Genomic DNA, 20,955 nt, shown 5'->3' with positions numbered 1-20,955 from the left:
TCACTACACAAACTCCCCCTGCATATTCTGACCTACTAGAAGTTTTCAACAAAAAGAACACCACTAAGCTTCCCCCTCACCATCCGTGCGACTGCTCGATAGATATCACAGAAGGTGCCACATTGCCTAAATCTTGTGTGTATTTGCTAACACAAGAAGAGGAGAAAGCCATGGGGGAGTACATCCATGTCCCCTAGCCACTTCAGGGTTCTTCTTTGTTAAAAAGAAGGATGGAGATCTTAGGCTTTGTATTGACTATCAAGCTCTCAATAACATCACCAAAAAAATTGCCTTTCCCTTGCCACTTATCTCTGTAGCCCTCGAACAACTTCATGGAGCCCAACTTTTCACCAAATTAGTTATTCGTAGTGCCTACAATTTAATTTTTGTCAAGGAAGGTGACAAATGGAAAACAGCATTCATCGCCACCAGGGGGCACTATGAGTACTCAGTAATGTCCCCTCTATCTTCCAATCATTCATCAATGATGTCCCCCGGGGCATGATAGGGAAATTTGTGATCGCTTAAATTAATGATATCCTGATCTCTTCTCCAAACTACGACATGCATGTACAATGAATTACAAAGATTCCTGGGGTCGCCAATTTCTACAGAAGGTTCATCCGCAACTTCAACTCGATTGCTGCACCCCTCACAGCTCTTCTTAAGGGAGCGTCTAAAAGTTGACTTGGTGTCTGGCAGCAGAGAAAGACTTTCATGATCTAAAACTTGCTTTTACCTCAGCACCCATTCTTAAACATCCAGACCCATCCAAACCATTCACAGTAGAGGTAGATGCTTCAGAGACTGGAATTGGTGTGGTCTTGTCTCAGCATAGTGGTGACCCCAAAAAGTTGTACACAGCTGCATTCTACTCCCACAAACTAAGTCCCACAGAAACTACAGCATAGGGCTCCTTGTAGTTGAACTTGTCCTAGAAGAGTGGCGTCACTGGTTGGAGGGCACTGCTCACCCGTTCTTCGTCCTCACTGACCACAAGAATTTAGAATATCTTCATTCAGCAAGCCAGATGGTCCCTGTTTTTCTCATGCTTCCAGTTCAGTATCTCATATTGTCCTTTCCTGTAATTCTAAGGCAGACACCCTTTCTCAAATTCACCAGATCGACCTGGAGAGAGCGAGAGTCCACCTGAGCCCGAGCCTATTCTCTCTCCTTCTGTGCAGATCTCTTCCATTCATTGGGAGATTGATGATGAGATAACCATAACCAGAGTTAATGTCCCTGCTACTGTCCACCTAATAAGCTTTTATGTACCCAATTTCATGATTGTTTGGTTACCTGGGCTCACTCATCTCTTAGCTCCCATCATCCTTGTGAGTTCCGAACACAGCGATTACTGTCAAATAGATACGGGTGAGAAACTCTCAAACAAGATGTACACAGATTTTTATCCTCCTGCTTAGAGTTTGTGTACAAAGTAAAACGCCCAAGACACTTCCTGCTGGTAAACTCATGCCTCTACCTGTGCCAGAACACCCTTGGTCCCATAGAGCTCTCAACTTTGTCACAGATTTACTACCTTCTGGAGGATTCACTACAGTACTCATAGTTATTGACCGTTTTTCGAGAGGTGTAAAATTCATTCCATCCAAACCACTTTAAAGCTTTTTAATGCCCCTGGACAGCTATTCCCCTTTAGATATCCCAGCTGTAGATGACTGGATGAAGTGCAGAGAGGAGGTCTGGAAACAGACTCACTGCATCATGGAAGTGGCCCTGCAGCATGCGAAACAAATCAGATCGGCATCAGAGGGAGGCCACCTCCTTTCAGCCGGGCGTTCGGCTCTCCACTCTGGACTTTGGGGAGGGTTGTCAAAAGTTGCAGCCAAAATAGATTGGTCTTTTCCAGATTGTTAAACCGATGAATGATGTCACTTACTGGCTTAATTTACCCACACAATTTCATATCTCACCCTCTTTCCATGTTTCCCTCCTTAAGCCTGTGGTCCCAGGTCCCCTGGATGAGGTGTGTAATGAGCACCGCTGGATGTGGAAGAAAAATCCAGTCTATGCTATCCATCAGATGCTGGACTCCCGACGGCGTGGAGGTAACCTCCAATACCTCATTTACTGAGATGGATATGGACTGAGGAATGTAGCTGGGTGGCAGCCAAGGATGTCTTCGACCCTGGGTTAGTGGCAGACTTCCACACCTGGCATCCAGAGAAGCCAGCCCCCCATCCGAGAGGATGACCTCACAAAAGCATATGCCCAGTCCAGTGGTCTTGCTCCTGTCTGGCACTGGGACAGCTCCTGGATTTTGCCCTCCGACGCCTCCAGTTGGGCTGATGGTGGCCATCCAGGGCTCCTTGGGGGGAGGTACTGTCACGCCTCCCTCCGGCCTGGCTGAGACTACAGTCAACAGGGCCACCCAGGACTCCAATTCCCAGAACTCCTTGCTGCATCACATGACTATAGACTCTCACTGATCTACCTATCAGCGCTCCTCATCTCCGGACCTTAGATTACACTCACACCTGTTCCTTATTTCCTTTGTCAGTTAGTTAGTATACAAGCCCAGGCTTTAGGAAAGGTCCTTTGCAAAGTATTGTCACCTATGTGCGTACATTTCTCCAGTGTTTCTGACTGCCTTTCTTGTGTATGATCCGTTTTCCGTTTTTGACCTTGATTCTTGCTGTACCCTTTTGCTCTGTGCTGATGTTCTAGTTTTAGACTTTCTGTTCTGGTTTATCGAATGTAATTGCGGACATTAAAGATCTTAACTCAAGCCTCAACCAGCGACTGGTTCTGTTTGCCACCGTTACAATTTATTTTGGAATTTTTATGTAAATGCTTTGAGACTGGACAGGTCATAATTAGGTTGGCGTCAAACTAAAAAGGAAAATCTAAAAAATTCCAGACCTATTCTTAGGGTAAAGCCTGCATTGGTCGCTGTTTAAATTCATTGTGTTCTTGGTGGTTCCAGTAAATTTTCCATTGATATTTGGTGAGCATTTTAACAAGTCACAAATGAATATGAGCACAAATGAAACATTGAAAGACCAACATTAATGTTTGTGTTCCTTAAACTATGCACACCAAAAATCTCACAAAAACTGGTGATTTGTTTTGAAAATGTTTCTTAAACAAACACACATACACACACACACACATTTTCTAACCCACTTATCCTTCTGGGTCACACTGGGAGCTGGAGCCTATCCCAGCAGTCGTTGGGCGGACACAGGAAACACCCTGGAGAGGTTGCCAGTCCATCGCAGTGTTTTTTAAACAGTGAAGTAGGAATTTTTAATCATCGCTTTTTGACTTTTCTTCAATGCAGCTAAATAATGAAAGTTTAAAAAACCAGATAACTCCGTTGTAATCTGGGACAGCGGCTTGTCAGGTAGCAAAAAGCACATTTCTCAGATCTTCATTATCAACCAGTGACAATTCTGTGGTAAATGATGTCATCACTTGTGACAAAAACTGTTTAACCAATAACTTTGGCACAAACCAGCGCAAATGCAGCACAACCAAATGAGACTGTTTTGATGCCATTTTAGCATTGATATTAAAAAGTGATATCACTTTTTAAATAATTATTTTTTTAGCCTATAACTTGACAAATACAACAACACAAACATTTCTTTTAATGGCACAATGAGACCATTTCTGTGTGATTTGGACATTGATGAGGGGCTGAGTGACGACATTTATTAAAAAAAATCTTTAGCCTAAAACTTCATCATTAAAAAAATATTTATTTTAATGATACAAACCAACACAAATTTAGATCAAATTTCACAAGTGCAAGTCCCACCTGGAAACCTTAAGCTTTAAGCCATTAGCAAGTTAGCAGTCCAAGGAGGACCCTTTTTCTGAGTGCATCTCCATTATTGTCATTTTCACTGTTATTACCACACAATTGATAAAAACAACAGAAGTTTAGAATTTTGGAAGCCTTTTAGTCCTGCTTAAAATTCAGGATGCTTTAGTAGCCTTGAGGGAGAACAACACTCAGTTAATTGCATGAGGACAGAGAACAAGAACAAACATCACACATTGCGTCATGTAGTAGCTGTCCTCTAGTGTCTTGTAGAAGCATTTAAAAACTTTGCTTTGGAGAGCTATTCTTAGATGGATAGTATTCTTACATTTAAGAGGCTCCAGCTACAATTCAACATACAATTAAACATTAAATGGAAACAAGAAATTGTTATTTTGATAGAATCTAAGTTGAATTTAGTCTAAATCACCTGATTTACAATTTACAAAATGTATAAAATGTTTTAATCCCTTGCCTATTGTATTCTGCTTTTAATCACATGGTTTTGGACTAAACTTTTTGGAAGTCATGAACCGACACATCAATTCAACTGTTACACAGTTCTTTCTCCTTGGATTTCCAGGAGTTCTTCCAAATATTATGCAGCAGTTGGAATTCTTCTTCTCTTTATTTACCTCCCTCTTGCAGGAGGAAACATTTTCACTATTGCATTTGTGGCGTATGAAAAGAGCCTTCAAAAACCAACTTATTTTATCTTCTGTAATCTTGCTGCAGTGGACTTTGCTTTTGGAACTGCCACAATGCCCAAAATCATTGCAAAGTACCTGCTTAAAGATGAAACTTTACCATTTCATACTTGCTTTGTACAAATGTTTTTTGTCCATTATTTAGGGAGTGTCACATCTTTTCTTTTGCTAATAATGTCTGTTGACCGGTTTATCGCCATATGTAACCCTCTTAGATATCCTACTCTTGTAACCAACCATTCCATGGCAATTGTATGTGGAGTGTGCTGGGTGATTCCGATCTCATTTGTGACAGTGATAGTTCTCCATGTTGTAAATGAGCCCTACTGTGACTCCAATGTGATAACCCAGTGCTTTTGTGACCAAGCCTCAATAAGTAAACTGGCATGTAGTGATGTAAGGAATGCAAAGTTGTTTAGCTTTTCTATGGCTATGTTTGTGCTGTTGGGCCCCCTTGCTTTTATCATTTTGTCCTACATAGCAATAATCATAACTGTCTTTAAAATATCCAATGTTCAAGGCAAATACAAAACATTCTCTACATGTAGCCCTCAACTGCTTATCATATGCCTTTACTATCTGCCTCGATGTTCTGTGTATGTTGCTGACATAAAGGGTCAAATGAACATTGATGCTCGCATTATGATCAGTATGTGGTATAGTCTGTTTCCCCCGTTAGTCAATCCCATTATTTTCTGCTTTAGAACAAAGGAAATTCGAGAAGCTTTAATGACAAAAATAAGAAAAAGAAAGATCAGAGATCAACTAAAAGGCTGAAACAAAGGTGTTTTTTTAGTACATCTGTGCAGTAGGCATATGCATGCTGTTCTTTTTTTTTTTTTTTTTTTTTTTTTAATTGGCATTAGAACAAGTCCATTTTCAGACAGTTAACCCTCTGGCAGTCCATAGAGAATGTTGCATAAAATACTCTTATTGCAAAATATATGTTGAAAATGTATTTCTACCTGTTGATTGTAAATGTTTTCTCATAGACCTTAATGTCTACAAATGTGTAGTAAAACCCAAATGCCACATAATGAAATCTGTTATTTTCCTAATTTTATAGAGTTTTCAGTCTAATTATACGTTTTGATTATATTTATTGTCATGTTACAATTTACACTAGACAAAAAGTTCAAAATGTGAAAATTCTTAAGCGCATATCCCCAAAAACAATACAGTTACAGTTAAAATAAAGAGAAAACATTAGTTGTATGATGCATCAGTGCTAATATAAATACATAGTAACAATGTGAATCAGTGTAAAACAATGAAGCAACATGCTCACTAAACAAGTGAAGTGAAGAATGCAGCAGTGTAGTGCAATCTAAACATCATGTCATCATAGATGTAAAGGTAGGTGATGGGTCATTTATGGAAACATCGATTTTTGTGTCCCTAGCGTTTACAGATATGTTACACTTGAAAAACATGTTAGGGTTGCAATTTATTTATATTTTAAAATAAAACAATACATTATTCTAACAATTACACCTTCTTGAGCCTCAATTTAGCAATATTGGTTTTTAAATCAATTATATAGAATTTCAAGCAGCACAGAAGAGTTCATTCTCACAGTCATGTGTGAAGGGTGAGGCCATATTTTGAGGTAAAAACACGTGCAATTTTAACTGCAATGATCTATACATGACTATGAAATATATAAATTAAATAGCATAAAGAAAACAAATGCCAAATATTAAATAATATATAATGAAAGTTGTTGTCCCCAGAAGTCGTGTCGCTGGTGTTACTGCACAACAAAAAATCTCTTATTTTGAAATAAAAATCAGACTGATGTCATCACTTGACTTCTTTGGCCTCTTTTCTGAAGATCTATGTAGAAAAGCACATGATAAGTTCACTGTGTCTTTTCAGTTATCAGAGATTTTCTCATTTAGCTCATGATTTCATATGAAGCTTTTAGCTGAAGTCACTAGTGTGACCTACTTTATTCTTAGGTAATTGTGAAAAAATAGAATACAAATGAATTAAATTACATCTTGTAGTGGATATTCCATGATTGACAGAATGTGGTTTGATGTTTTGTAACAGACATTCTGTAAAATGCATTTTAGTTTCCTAACACAACTTCATAGATTTTTAAATCTGCACTTTATAAGTATTTTTTTTAATTGAACAAAGTAGCTTTACTCAGGAGTCAGCAGAAACAAAAAATACTATGTACTATATATACTATACTATAAATATAATTTAAAAGTTAGAGGTGTTGGGCCAGATTTCATGAAATTTCTCAGATCACTTCACATCTTTGTGTATTAACATCAGAAGCACAGACTCAAAAAGCAGCTCAGGCTCGATGTTTAGATCTCAAATGTAAAATCAGCATTATACTGATGAAGATGACAACAATAGATAATTCACTCAAATCCTTCTCTTTGCATGCTCTTTCAACGCACTGGCAATCATCAGATTCATCCAATCGGGTAAGGGGCCCAAAGCACAACTGATGTTATAATATGTTTTGGCACTTGGTCTGTGCATTTCCACATTTCCACCAGAGAGGTCTCTAAATCCCCAAAACTTACATAGTGCAGTGAAACCCTACTTCTAAGACTCAAACATTGAACAAAATATGTCCAAACACAGAAGGAAAACAAGAATTGTAGAAGTAATATACTGCAAACTTTGCTATATAGATGGTGTTTGATATGGTATTTGCAACATATTTCTGATTTTAATACTTTATGCTTATGGATTTTATGACACTATTTAAAAGCTTTGGCCAAAAAAGTATCTCTGGTAGCGCTGATTTTCAGTTAATAGCTATATATTGATGTTACATAGTGTGCATATGTGCGGACTGGCTTTTTGAATACCCCTTTAAATTGGTAGTAATAAATCATTGCATGTCTCTATGGATACTTACATTTGAGACCTTTGGTCTCTATTCATTTCTTCATTTTTCCTATACCCAAATGATCTTCCTACATGTTTTTAATTACTGGACCTGAATAACATGCTCTACAAGTGGATACTGGACATCCTGACTGGGGCACCTCAATCTGGCAGAACCAGAAAGACCACCTCCAGCACCACCATACTGAATAGCAGTGCTCCACAGGGCTGTGTACTCAGTCCCCTGCTATTCACACTGCTGACTGCATGGCTATGCTACAAAGCACAGCTTAAACCACTTCCTAAAGTCTGCTGTTGATACTACAGTGGTGGGTCTTATCAGCAACAATGACGAATCAGCATTAAATCACATCTCAAAGTTTGTTGTTGATATCAGAGTGGTGGGTCTTATTAGCAGCAATGATGAGTAAGCATTCATAAGAGGTGTAGCAGCTTTCAAACCATTGCAAGAATCAGTCTGTCAATGTTGATGAGACGAAAGAGATTATCGTTGACTTCAGGAGGAAACATGGTCATTACTCTCCACTGCACATCAGTGGTTCAACTGTGGAGAGAGCCAAAGGCTTCCTTGGTGTGTACATCAGTGATGACTTCACCTGGACCCTCAACACCACCTGTCTAGCCAAGAAAGGCCAGGAGCGACTTCACTTCCTCCCCTCCTACCATCCTAACTACATCCTACTAGGAGACAATAGAGAGCATCCTGACCAGCTGTTTTACTGTCTGGTCCAGAAAGTTAACCTTCTCAGAAAGCAACACCCTTCAGCAGATTGCAAGAACAGCTAAGAAGATCAATGTGGTGTCTTTACCCACCATAGACACCTCCTACTACAAGCGACAAGCGCAAGGCTACCAGCATTGTGGACAACCCCTCCCACCCCTTGCATGGACTTTTCACCATTTCACCATCACTAGAGTCTATATATATATATATATTATATATTTCTGACCTGGCCACCCTTATTGGCCCCCCTGAACTTCTGAATTCTTCTGAAATAAAAATGTGTTCTGAAACATATTTGGTCAATATACACTCATATTCAATACACAACAGCTAGGGGTAAAAAAAACAACTATTTAAAAAAGTGATAAGGATAGAAATATGGACATGACACAATTATTTGCATCCTTTTGATGAATTACAGTGAGATTATACTCACCTGTAATAAATGAGGGCTTGCATGACTAGAATTAACCAACTATGAATATTGGCTTTAATGCTTAAAAAGTCCACTTGCTTTGCCTGACCCCTTTTCACAAAGGTGAAGATAAGAAAGCTGTCTAAGAACATCAAAAGTGCTATTATCTCCAAACACAAGAATGGTAAAGAGTACAAGACCGTCTCCAAAGTCCTTGACATCCCTGTTTTAACAGTGCATAATGTATTTAAGAAGTATACAGCTCATAGAATTGTCAAAAACCTCCTAGGACATAGGCCAAAGAGGAAAATCAGTGAGAAAAACCTTCAAAGGTTGGTGCAAACTGTGGAAAAAACACATGTGTAACATCCAAAGAGCTAAATTCAGACCTAGAGCAATCTGGAGTGATGATTTCAACCCATACCATACGCCACACACTAAACCAAGAAGGACTTTTGGATAAGGGCCAAGGGAGACTCCATTGCCAAAAGAAAGATGTAGGAAGGCACAGTCCTGTTTTGTGGAAAGCCGAAACAAAAATAGAGCTCTTTGGCAATGCAGACCAGTGATTTGTTCATAGGAGACGAATTAAAGCTCAAAAGCAAAAGAACACCCTATCTACAGTCAAACGTGGTGGTGGATCACTTATGTTGTGGTGTTTCTTTACTGTCTGAGGTACTGGAGGCCTCAGCCGAATAAAAGGAATATCGAGATGGGAAGGTCACCAAGGCATTTCAGAGTGAAATGTGCTGCCTAGTGTATGGAAGCTAGGTTTGAGTCGAAGATCATGGTATCAAAGAGCATGATAAAGACCCAAAACACACATCAAAAAGCACAACTGAATGGCTACAAATGAAGAAGTGGACTGATTTAAACTGGCCAGCAATGAGTCCTCATCCCAACCCCATTGAAAATGTTTGGAGAGAGCTGAAATTTACAAGAGCTTGAAAAGTTTGCAGTGGAGGAGTGGGGAAAAACTACCAGCAGACAGGTGCAAGAAGCTTTCACATGGCTACCAAAATGTCTGGACGCTGTCACAGCTGCCAGTGGGTTTGCAACAAAATATTAGGAAAGGGTGCCATTAATACCGTCCATGCCATTTTCTTTTTGTTTCTTTACTTTAAAATCACTTCCTACAAGTTGAAAAGACATGGATTTTTGTTTAATAACTTTAGACATGTATATTTGTATATTTCCATTTATTTATGAAGATGATATAAATTTAAAAGAAAAGGGTGCCAATAATGGTGGCCAGAACTGTGTGTGTGTGCGTGGCATTCTGTACGTGTGTGTGTGTGTATATATATATATATATATATATATATATATATATATATATAATATATATATATGTATATATGTATATTATATATATATAAAAAACAAAAGACCATTTGACGACATCAAAGCACACACTATTATGTCAAACAGTAGCTGGTCTCTAGTGTATTTGAAGATCCTTTATAAATTGTTGCTTTGGTGAGTCATTCTTAGTTAGGGACTGTGTATCTGAGCACTAAGTTCACTGCTAGTCATACATGAAGGCAAGAAAGCATTGTTTTTTGATAGCAGTAGCTGACTAAATCAATGTCACTGGGAACACATTGTTTTATGATATACCAAATTTTATATAAATCTTTTTGCTCTATTTAGTTGCTTCATTTGCTGTTTTTAGGAATTAAAATGTAAGATATATGACACAAATTTCTGTTTCCTTTTTTAAATTACAGTGAGCACACAAGTATGTTTTTAGGTTGTTTTGGAACACCATGAAAGTGTGAATCATGGATCAATATATCAATACAACAACTACTAGGCAATTCTTCCTCCTTGGATTTCCAGGAGTTCTTCCAGAATATTACGCAGCAGTTGGAATGCTTCTCCTCTTCATTTACATAACACTTGCAGTGGGAAACATTTTCACTATTGCATTTGTAGCTTATGAAAAAAACTTACAAAAACCAACCTATCTTATCTTCTGTAATCTTGCTGCAGTGGATTTTGCTTTTGGAACAACCACAATGCCTAAAATCATTGCAAAGTACCTGCTTCAAGATGAAACTTTACCATTTCTTGCTTGCTTTGTACAAATGTTTTTTGTCCATTATTTAGGGAGTGTCACTTCTATCCTTTTGCTAGTAATGGCTACTGATCGATTCATTGCTATCTGTAACCCTCTCCGATACCCTGTTCTGGTTACAAACCATTGTGTTACAATTGTATGTGTAATTTCTTGGGTAATTCCGATCTCTTGGGTAACAGTGATGGTTATCCAGACCATAGCTGTACCCTACTGTGAGGCCAACATAATAACTCAGTGCTTTTGTGACCAAAATTCAATAACTAGACTGGCCTGTGGTGATGCAAGGCCTGCAAAGTTGTTTGCCTTTTCTTTGGCTATGTTTGTTCTGTTGGTCCCCCTTGCTTTTATCATTTTCTCCTATATTGCAATAATCATAACTGTCTTTAAAATATCCAATGTTCAAGGAAAGTGCAAAGCCTTCTCTACATGTAGCCCTCAACTTCTCATCATATGCCTTTACTATCTGCCCCGATGTGCTGTGTATGTCGCTGACATAAAGGTCCAAATGGACATTGATGCTCGCATTATGATCAGTATGTGGTATAGTCTGTTTCCTCCTCTTGTCAATCCAATTATATTTTGCTTTAGAACAAAGGAAATTCGAGACGTTTTAATAATGAAATTAAGAAAAAGAAAGATCAATAATCTTTCAGTCTGAAAAAAAATGGTTTGAGTCCACACTATTGATCTTGTGGTCACATGTTGATTTTTTCTCGTTTGGTCAATAAGCATAGAAATAAGTGCATTTATATGTATTTTGCCCAAATGTCAAAATATGGCTAATCAGTAAACTGGAAATTGTTAGAAACCTATATTACATTGTAAGGTTTGTATGAATATGGTCAATTAAAAGTTACCAGTATAGAATAACAGATATGTGTTTTCTCGCTCTTGGTCAGCGAACCAATTTTTGTTCATCCGGTGCATTTTTGGTTTGTTGCCTTAATAACCTTTTGTTATTATTATCATTTATCTATACAATTTAAATGTAATTACACAAAAAAATGTATATTTATGTAATTAATCACGTTAATTTTTTATTTGCGTCCTGTATAGACAGTTTCAGGCCTGCTTTTCGAAGTCACATAATGGCAAAACATGACAAATGACAAATGCAGAGCAAAAATATAGTAGATTTTTACAGTATCAACAACATTTCAAGAAATAATAATCAAAAGAACTACCACAATGCTTCTGTTTTTGTTGCCAATAACTGTGACTGAAAATTCGTATGCATATTTGGAACAACACTGTACTGTTGTAGAATATCTAGGACCATGTTGCCAAAGTTGAAGCTCATAAAAGTTTTTTTTTCTTTCAATTTGTTGAGTTTCTACCTCAGCATTTTGTGCCTTCTGCCAAAAAGTAGGAGCTCATATTTAGGATAAGGGCAAGCACTTTCTGTGCTCCTCTGAGCATGGATCATTCATAATAGGACTAAGGGGACTTTTATTCCTTTTTCTCTATGGCCTTTTATTTTATTCACCCTGAAAGATTGCCATAATGCATCAGACTAATGAGTTTTTGCAAAACAAATAAATAAATAAATAAATAAAACTAACCTCTACTGTAGTTTGGAGCATAAACTGGGCATCAGTATAGGCTCTTCAGGTGAATGTGCAGCATTTGTAGTTGCATACCTGATTAATAATAGTATCAGGGATAATCACAGAATTGTGGGAACTGTGAGGCAACAGGATCGAATACCATCTCTTCTGTTTTTCTCACATTCAAAATGAGATAAATAGCCTCACACCACTTCACAAAGTGGTCTGTTTCAGAATGGTAACGTGATATTTCATAATATTTGTATAATAGGCTGAAAAAGTTATCATTCCTCCAACTCGAGTATGTGATTGTTTAAGTATACACCCTCATTCATATACAGGCTAAAGACAATAGGTGGGCTAAGACCACCCTGGGAAGCACCCATGTTAATAAATCTGGGGAACGAGTGAATGTTATTGACATTTACACTCATACGTCAAAGCACCATTTTCAATGTAGATTAATACAATGTTGTTATGCTAGTTATGGTGAACTATGCTGCCTTTTACTACCTAAAATGATACAAGCAGATGGTTAAAGCAGACATGAAGATCTCTGGGGTTGTCTTAAAACTAGGACAGAATTTAGGAAATTTTGTGTAGTTAGGATATTTATATAATACTGTTTTCTTATCTGAAATTAGGATTAGATTATGAACTTAAGAACTTCTGTCCTAAATTCAGTCCTTATTGAAGTTGTCATGGTGATTAAGCAGATAAGATTAGATTTCAGAAGTTTCTGTAATACGGCCCCTGGTCTTGTTTGGCTGGCACTTCCAGCTCGGCCAAACCTTGTGAGTTGTAAGCCAATACTATCAGACCGGGGGGAGGGCCTATTGATTTACTCACTCTGCAACATTAGTCGGCATCCGCTGAAGCTGAAGACAGGATTTTGGCTAAAAACTCACTAAAGTAAACAATGAACCTTATTCACAATCTATAATAAACAGTAAGTAGTTACAGATTTACTGTCCACCTACAATATGGATTTTTGACAAATTACTCAGTTGCTTGTTAGCAAGCCAAATAGGGTTTGGCAAAAAGGGGTTAAGCTTACACTAACATTAGCTAGCTGACAGACCACCAAGTTTAAAAATTTTAAGGGACTTCACAGTGAGAGTATGAACCTGTGACAGATAGAAAAAAACATTGTCAGCTGTTTATGTTCTTTGTCTTTATATTTCTCTTACGTATTTGGAAACAATGTCACCAGTATTTACCATATATTGTTCTTTACAGTAAGGTAATGTCAGTGAAAAGGTCTTTTTTATCCCTCAAATCCTCAACCTGTAGATGGAAATTTTAAGGCCCAATCCCATTTCTTCTTTTTTACCCCTACCCCTTATTTTTGAGTGTCACCCTAACCACTTGGAACTGAGTTACAAGCATTAGTGGTTGAAATCTTGCCATACAAAATGGGACAACCCTCAAATAACATTAATTCATTAACAGGCTATTAGCGGTGCTCTGTAGGCGACCCGACCTGTCTTCAGTGATAGCAGAGACATACAAAATGCATACTTGGTTGGGATTTCCTCATGGCAGCCAGGGCTGTGCTCAACCTCAAGAAGGAAACACTGGGCTTGGAGATGGGACAAGTGAAGCTGCTTGCAGCAGTTAGTTATGGACCCAAGCCAGAGAACCAGGGCTCCCTGGCAGTATGGACTTCATTGCCTGTGGCAGTAGCTACTGCCTCTGGAAGAGCTGCATCAGAGTCGGTTGGTGGATTCCCAGGGTGGGGCAAGCTGTCAGGTTGAGGGCACCACACCTTTCATGGGTGAAGCCACCGGTGCTAGAGGAGCTGAACACACAGCAGTAGAACTGGTTGGTGGGACCCTGAGGGCCATGGGTAGTGCATATGTGCAGCAGTTTCGCCAGAATTGATGACAGGGTGGAAGCAGGAAGTGACTGAGAAGAGTGCCACTGCTGTCATTGGCCCCAGTAGCACTGGACTTAATGCTGTGAGCTGTGAGATGTTCCGTCACTCCCAGTAGGAGTGCACAGAGTACTTTGGGGCATATTCATGGCTCCAGGCAAGACAGAAAGCAAGTTGGGCAGATGTGACATGCTTCATGCTGGCTGTGATGGTCTCTGGATGCACAGCAAAATGCTGTAACGCATGTGGGAGGAGCAAGTGCCTGGGTGTAGCAGCTGTGAGTGCCGTGCAGCCTGAGGAAGATGGTATTGGTCGCGGTGCATGTGGCCGTTCGCCTGGGGCGCCGCGGCATGGCCAAGACACCGAAGCGGTTGCAGCAGAGGTTCTACTGGCCAGGCCACTACATGGAGCTATACCTGCATTGCTGTGAACAGTGTACAGCAAAAAAGGATCACCACAGCACTCACATGCCTCAAACAGCCTCTCTATTTTTGAGCACCGATGGAGTAGATACCCACGGAGCTGGTTTTCAGCTGCCTGCCAGAGCTAGAGAAGGACAGCACACCCAGATTCGGGTGCACTGAGGAGCTACTGTGCCAAGGACATGGCCCAGAGAATGGGGGCATCTGTTGCTGACAAGCACGCACCTTGCAGCATTTGTGCTGGCCAGGATAGTGGACAGGCTGGGACTCCGTGGACCCCAGAGTTTGGGGACTTTGTTAAGGCTGTGTGGGCCCCCAGAATGGCCAAACCTTTGCGGGGCGTTGGGGAGGGGGATGGCTGTGTGGCGTATGCCATTGGCAGTGTTGCCATGGGGGGCTTAGGTGGCAGTTATTCAGTATTCGGTGGATTGGAGGGGTTATGGACCATAGGAGAGAGGTTGGGTGCCCCCGCATGATGTCTTGGACCTGGCATTAGTTGAGGAGTTCCACCGCCATTTCCCTTCTCATCCCATCCAGCACCATGCCCTAGAGGTCGTCCTAGATGCTGCTCTCCAAGTCCTCCCTTGAACTGCCGTCGAAGGTCTTCCTGGGAAGAAAGCCTCTGTCCAGCACCACGGCAGCTCCATGAGTTCACACAGAGATGCCTTCGGAGGCATGGGTGGTGTTCGTCACAGTCATCTGTGGGTACCCCCTACTGTCATGTCTCTGGTTTTCATCTCTGATGTCATTTATGTTGCATTTGGGTTGTTGTGTTCATGCAGGGTAGGCTTTTTGTGTGAGTTTGTCCACCCTACACATGTCGTGTCCTCCCATGTTACCCCCTCCCTGGGTGGGCATTTCTAGTTTTTGAGAAGACTAGCTACTGAAGTGCTTGTTAAAAATAAAAGAGCGTTTGCCCGCATGCACAATGTTTTCTGTATCTTCTGTTGCACCAGTCCTACAATATAGTATGCCCATTTGAATAAACATTGGTTTGTTGTCCTATCTAGTATTTATTGTCATGTGTATTTCTTGTTCTGTTTATTTATTATCTGGTGTATTCATTGTATATTCTGTATTCATTTCATACCGTCATGTACCTGCACTCTGTGTAATTCTATTTAATGTGCTGCCGTTGTGTGTTGCACCATGGAATTGGAGAAATGACATTTTGTTCCAATGCATTCAAGCTGTTTTGAGGTTTGACAATGAAGACCACTTGACATGAAATCAAAACATATATTATTACATCAAGCAGTAGCTGGTCTCTGGTGTAATGGAAGAGAATTTATAAACTGTTGCTTTGGTGAGTCATTCTTAGGTACTGTCTATATGAAGACGGTCACTGCTAATCATATATGAAGGCATTAAAGCATTGTTTTGATAGCGTGACCGGTTGACTAAATCAGTGTCACTGGGAACACATTGTTTTATAATATACCAAATTTCTCAGAAACCTTTTTTGATGTACTCAGTTGCTTTATTTGCTGTTTTTATGAATCAGAATGGAAGATAAATGACCAAAAGTTCTGTTTCATTCTTAAAATTACAGTGAGCACAGGTTGTTTTGGATCACTGTGGAGGTGTGGGTCATGGATCAGTATACCAATACAACGATTCCTCAATTCTTTCTCCTTGGATTTCCAGGAGTTCTTCCAGAATATTACGCAGCAGTTGGAATGCTTCTCCTCTTCATTTACATAACACTTGCAGCAGGAAACATTTTCACTATTGCATTTGTAGCTTATGAAAAAAACTTACAAAAACCAACCTATCTTATCTTCTGTAATCTTGCTGCAGTGGATTTTGCTTTTGGAACAACCACAATGCCTAAAATCATAGCAAAGTACCTGCTTCAAGATGAAACTTTACCATTTCTTGCTTGCTTTGTACAAATGTTTTTTGTCCATTATTTAGGGAGTGTCACTTCTATCCTTTTGCTAGTAATGGCTACTGATCGATTCATTGCTATCTGTAACCCTCTCCGATACCCTGTTCTGGTTACAAACCATTGTGTTACAATTGTATGTGTAATTTCTTGGGTAATTCCGATCTCTTGGGTAACAGTGATAGTTATCCAGACCATAGCTGTACCCTACTGTGAGGCCAACATAATAACTCAGTGCTTTTGTGACCAAAATTCAATAACTAGACTGGCCTGTGGTGATGCAAGGCCTGCAAAGTTGTTTGCCTTTTCTGTAGCTATGTTTGTTCTGTTGGTCCCCCTTGCTTTTATCATTTTCTCCTATATTGCAGTAATCATAACTGTCTTTAAAATATCCAATGTTCAAGGAAAGTGCAAAGCCTTCTCTACATGTAGCCCTCAACTTCTCATCATATGCCTTTACTATCTGCCTCGATGTGCTGTGTATGTCGCTGACATAAAGGTTCAGATGAACATTGATGCTCGCATTATGATCAGTATGTGGTATAGTCTGTTTCCTCCTCTTGTCAATCCCATTATTTTTTGCTTTAGAACAAAGGAAATTCGAGACGTTTTAATAATGAAATTAAGAAAAAGAAAGATCAATAATCTTTCAGTCTGAAAAAAAATGGTTTGAGTCCACACTATTGATCTTGTGGTCACATGTTGATTTTTTCTCATTTGGTCAATAAGCATAGAAATTAGTGCAATTATATGTATTTTGCCCAAATGTCAAAATATGGCTAATCAGTAAACTGGAAATTGTTAGAAACCTATATTACATTGTAAGGTTTGTATGAATATGGTCAATTAAAAGTTACCAGTATAGAATAACAGATATGTGTTTTCTCGCTCTTGGTCAGCGAACCAATTTTTGTTCATCCGGTGCATTTTTGGTTTGTTGCCTTAATAACCTTTTGTTATTATTATCATTTATCTATACAATTTAAATGTAATTACACAAAAAAATGTATATTTATGTAATTAATCACGTTAATTTTTTATTTGCGTCCTGTATAGACAGTTTCAGGCCTGCTTTTTGAAGTCACATAATGGCAAAACATGACAAATGACAGTGACAAATGCAGAGCAAAAATATAGTAGATTTTTACAGTATCAACAACATTTCAAGAAATAATAATCAAAAGAACTACCACAATGCTTCTGTTTTTGCTGCCAATAACTGTGACTGAAAATTCGTATGCATATTTGGAACAACACAGTACTGTTGTAGAATATCTTGGACCATGTTGCCAAAGTTGAAGCTCATAAAAGTCTTCAATTTGTTGAGTTTCTACCTCAGCATTTTGTGCCTTCTGCCAGAAAGTAGGAGCGCATATTTTTAGGATAAGGGCAAGCACTTTCTGTGCTCCTCTGAGCATGGATCATTCATAATAGGACTAAGGGGACTTTTATTCCTTTTTCTCTATGGCCTTTATTTTATTCACCCTGAAAGATTGCCATAATGCATCAGACTAATGAGTTTTTGCAAAACAAATAAATAAATAAATAAATAAAACTAACCTCTACTGTAGTTTGGAGCATAAACTGGGCATCAGTATAGGCTTTCCAGGTGAATGTGCAGCATTTGTAGTTGCATACCTGATTAATAATAGTATCAGGGATAATCACAGAATTGTGGGAACTGTGAGGCAACAGGATCGAATACCATCTCTTCTGTTTTTCTCACATTCAAAATGAGATAAATAGCCTCACACCACTTCACAAAGTGGTATGTTTCAGAATGGTAACGTGATATTTCATAATATTTGTATAATAGGCTGAAAAGGTTATCATTCCTCCAACTCGAGTATGTGATTGTTTAAGTATACACCCTCATTCATATACAGGCTAAAGACAATAGGTGGGCTAAGACCACCCTGGGAAGCACCCATGTTAATAAATCTGGGGAATGAGTGGATGTTATTGACATTTACACTCATACGTCAAAGCACCATTTTCAATGTAGATTAATACAATGTTGTTATGCTAGTTATGGTGAACTATGCTGCCTTTTACTACCTAAAATGATACAAGCAGATGGTTAAAGCAGACATGAAGACCTCTGGGGTTGTCTTAAAACTAGGACAGAATTTAGGAAATTTTGTGTAGTTAGGATATTTATATAATACTGTTTTCTTATCTGAAATTAGGATTAGATTATGAATTTAAGAACTTCTGTCCTAAATTCAGTCCTTATTGAAGTTGTCATGGTGATTAAGCAGATAAGATAAGATTTCAGAAGTTTCTGTAATACGGCCCCTGGTCTTGTTTGGCTGGCACTTCCAGCTCGGCCAAACCTTGTGAGTTGTAAGCCAATACTATCAGACCGGGGGGAGGGCCTATTGATTTACTGACTCTGCAACATTAGTCGGCATCCGCTGAAGCTGAAGACAGGATTTTGGCTAAAAACTCACTAAAGTAAACAATGAACCTTATTCACAATCTATAATAAACAGTAAGTAGTTACAGATTTACTGTCCACCTACAATATGGATTTTTGACAAATTACTCAGTTGCTTGTTAGCAAGCCAGTTAGGGTTTGGCAAAAAAGGGGTTAAGCTTACACTAACATTAGCTAGCTGACAGACCACCAAGTTTAAAAATTTTAACTTTTTATTTATTAGCTGGTGTATCATTGTATATTCTGTATTCATTTCATACCGCCATGTACCTGCACTCTGTGTAATTCTATTTAATGTGCTGCCGTTGTGTGTTGCTCCATGGAGTTGGAGAAATGACATTTTGTTCCAATGCATTCAAGCTGTTTTGAGGTATGACAATGAAGACCACTTGACATGAAATCAAAACATATATTATTACATCAAGCAGTAGCTGGTCTCTGGTGTAATGGAAGAGAATTTATAAACTGTTGCTTTGGTGAGTCATTCTTAGGTACTGTCTTTGTGAAGACGGTCACTGCTAATCATACATGAAGGCAAGAAAGCATTGTTTTGATAGCGTGACCGATTGACTAAATCAGTGTCACTGGGAACACATTGTTTTATAATATACCAAATTTGACAGAAACCTTTTTTTGATGTACTCAGTTGCTTTATTTGCTGTTTTTATGAATCAGAATGGAAGATAAATGACCCAAAGTTCTGTTTCATTTTTTAAATTACAGTGAGCACAGGTTGTTTTGGATCACTGTGGAGGTGTGGGTCATGGATCAGTATACCAATACAACGATTCCTCAATTCTTCCTCCTTGGATTTCCAGGAGTTCTTCCAGAATATTACGCAGCAGTTGGAATGCTTCTTCTCTTTATTTACCTAATACTTGCAGCAGGAAACATTTTCACTATTGCATTTGTAGCTTATGAAAAAAACTTACAAAAACCAACCTATCTTATCTTCTGTAATCTTGCTGCAGTGGATTTTGCTTTTGGAACAACCACAATGCCTAAAATCATAGCAAAGTACCTGCTTCTAGATGAAACTTTACCATTTCATGCTTGCTTTATACAAATGTTTTTTGTCCATTATTTAGGCACCGTCACTTCTTTTCTTTTGCTAATAATGGCTACTGATCGATTCATTGCTATCTGTAACCCTCTCCGATACCCTGTTCTGGTTACAAACCATTCTGTCACAGTTGTATGTGTAATGTTCTGGGTGATTCCGATCTCTTGGGTGGCAGTGATAGTTCTCAAAACCATAGCTGTACCCTACTGTGAGGCCAACATAATAACTCATTGCTTTTGTGACCAAAATTCAATAACTAGACTGGCCTGTGGTGATGCAAGGCCTGCAAAGTTGTTTGCCTTTTCTATGGCTATGTTTGTTCTGTTGGTCCCCCTTGCTTTTATCATTTTCTCCTATATTGCAATAATCATAACTGTCTTTAAAATATCCAATGTTCAAGGCAAATACAAAACATTCTCTACATGTAGCCCTCAACTTCTCATCATATGCCTTTACTATCTGCCCCGATGTGCTGTGTATGTCGCTGATATAAAGGTTCAAATGGACATTGATGCTCGCATTACGATCAGTATGTGGTATAGTCTGTTTCCTCCTCTTGTCAATCCCATTATTTTCTGCTTTAGAACAAAGGAAATTCGAGAAGTTTTAATAATGAAATTAAGAAAAAGAAAGATCAATAATCTTTCAGTCTGAAAGAAAAAATGTCTCGAGTCCATACCAGTAACATGTCCACATGCAAATGTTTTTAGAATTAACATTTCAGAAAAGACACCATGGTCACTTGTCTAAGTTTTCCTTTCCTTTTTTTGTTAGTAACATAGAAATAAGTACATTTATATGTAATTTGTTAAAAGCAACACTCAAACTCAAATTCTCTGCACCTGCACATGACATATCAAGATATATAAACATGGCAAATAAGTTATCTATTGTCAGAAACAGATATGTTTGCATATAGTCAATTAAAAGTCACCAAATTAGACTTATAGATATGTATGTTCGTTGCTCTTGCTCATAAAACAATTTTTGCTCATGTTCATCCTGTGCATTTTCAGTTAACTGCCTTAATAACCTCTAGTTATTATTGACATTTTTCTATATGATCCAAATGTACTTGCATAACAAACTGCATAGTTATGTAAGTAATCACATTTACTTT

At 38.6% G+C, this 20,955-nt stretch overlaps 2 protein-coding genes and 1 pseudogene across 2 annotated transcripts; all 3 read left to right on the top strand.

Moving 5' to 3' along the window:
* The first annotated feature begins 4,318 nt into the window (after positions 1 to 4,318).
* Positions 4,319 to 5,274, top strand: LOC118826418 (annotated as a pseudogene).
* A 5,026-nt stretch (positions 5,275 to 10,300) lies between these two features.
* Positions 10,301 to 11,257, top strand: LOC118796806 (olfactory receptor 2AT4-like). Its single transcript, XM_036555924.1, has one exon. The coding sequence runs from the start codon at positions 10,301 to 10,303 to the stop codon at positions 11,255 to 11,257; it is 957 nt and encodes a 318-aa protein (XP_036411817.1).
* Positions 11,258 to 16,036: 4,779 nt separating this feature from the next.
* On the top strand, positions 16,037 to 16,990 carry LOC118796797 (olfactory receptor 2AT4-like). Its single transcript, XM_036555912.1, has one exon. It carries the CDS (start codon positions 16,037 to 16,039, stop codon positions 16,988 to 16,990), a length of 954 nt encoding a protein of 317 aa, XP_036411805.1.
* Positions 16,991 to 20,955: the final 3,965 nt, after the last annotated feature.

This window comes from Colossoma macropomum, unplaced genomic scaffold, assembly GCF_904425465.1.
Source record: "Colossoma macropomum unplaced genomic scaffold, Colossoma_macropomum, whole genome shotgun sequence".
In the NCBI taxonomy this organism is placed as follows: domain Eukaryota; kingdom Metazoa; phylum Chordata; class Actinopteri; order Characiformes; family Serrasalmidae; genus Colossoma; species Colossoma macropomum.
Note: the sequence above shows the minus strand (reverse complement) of the source record. Positions and strands in the feature narration are given on the sequence as shown.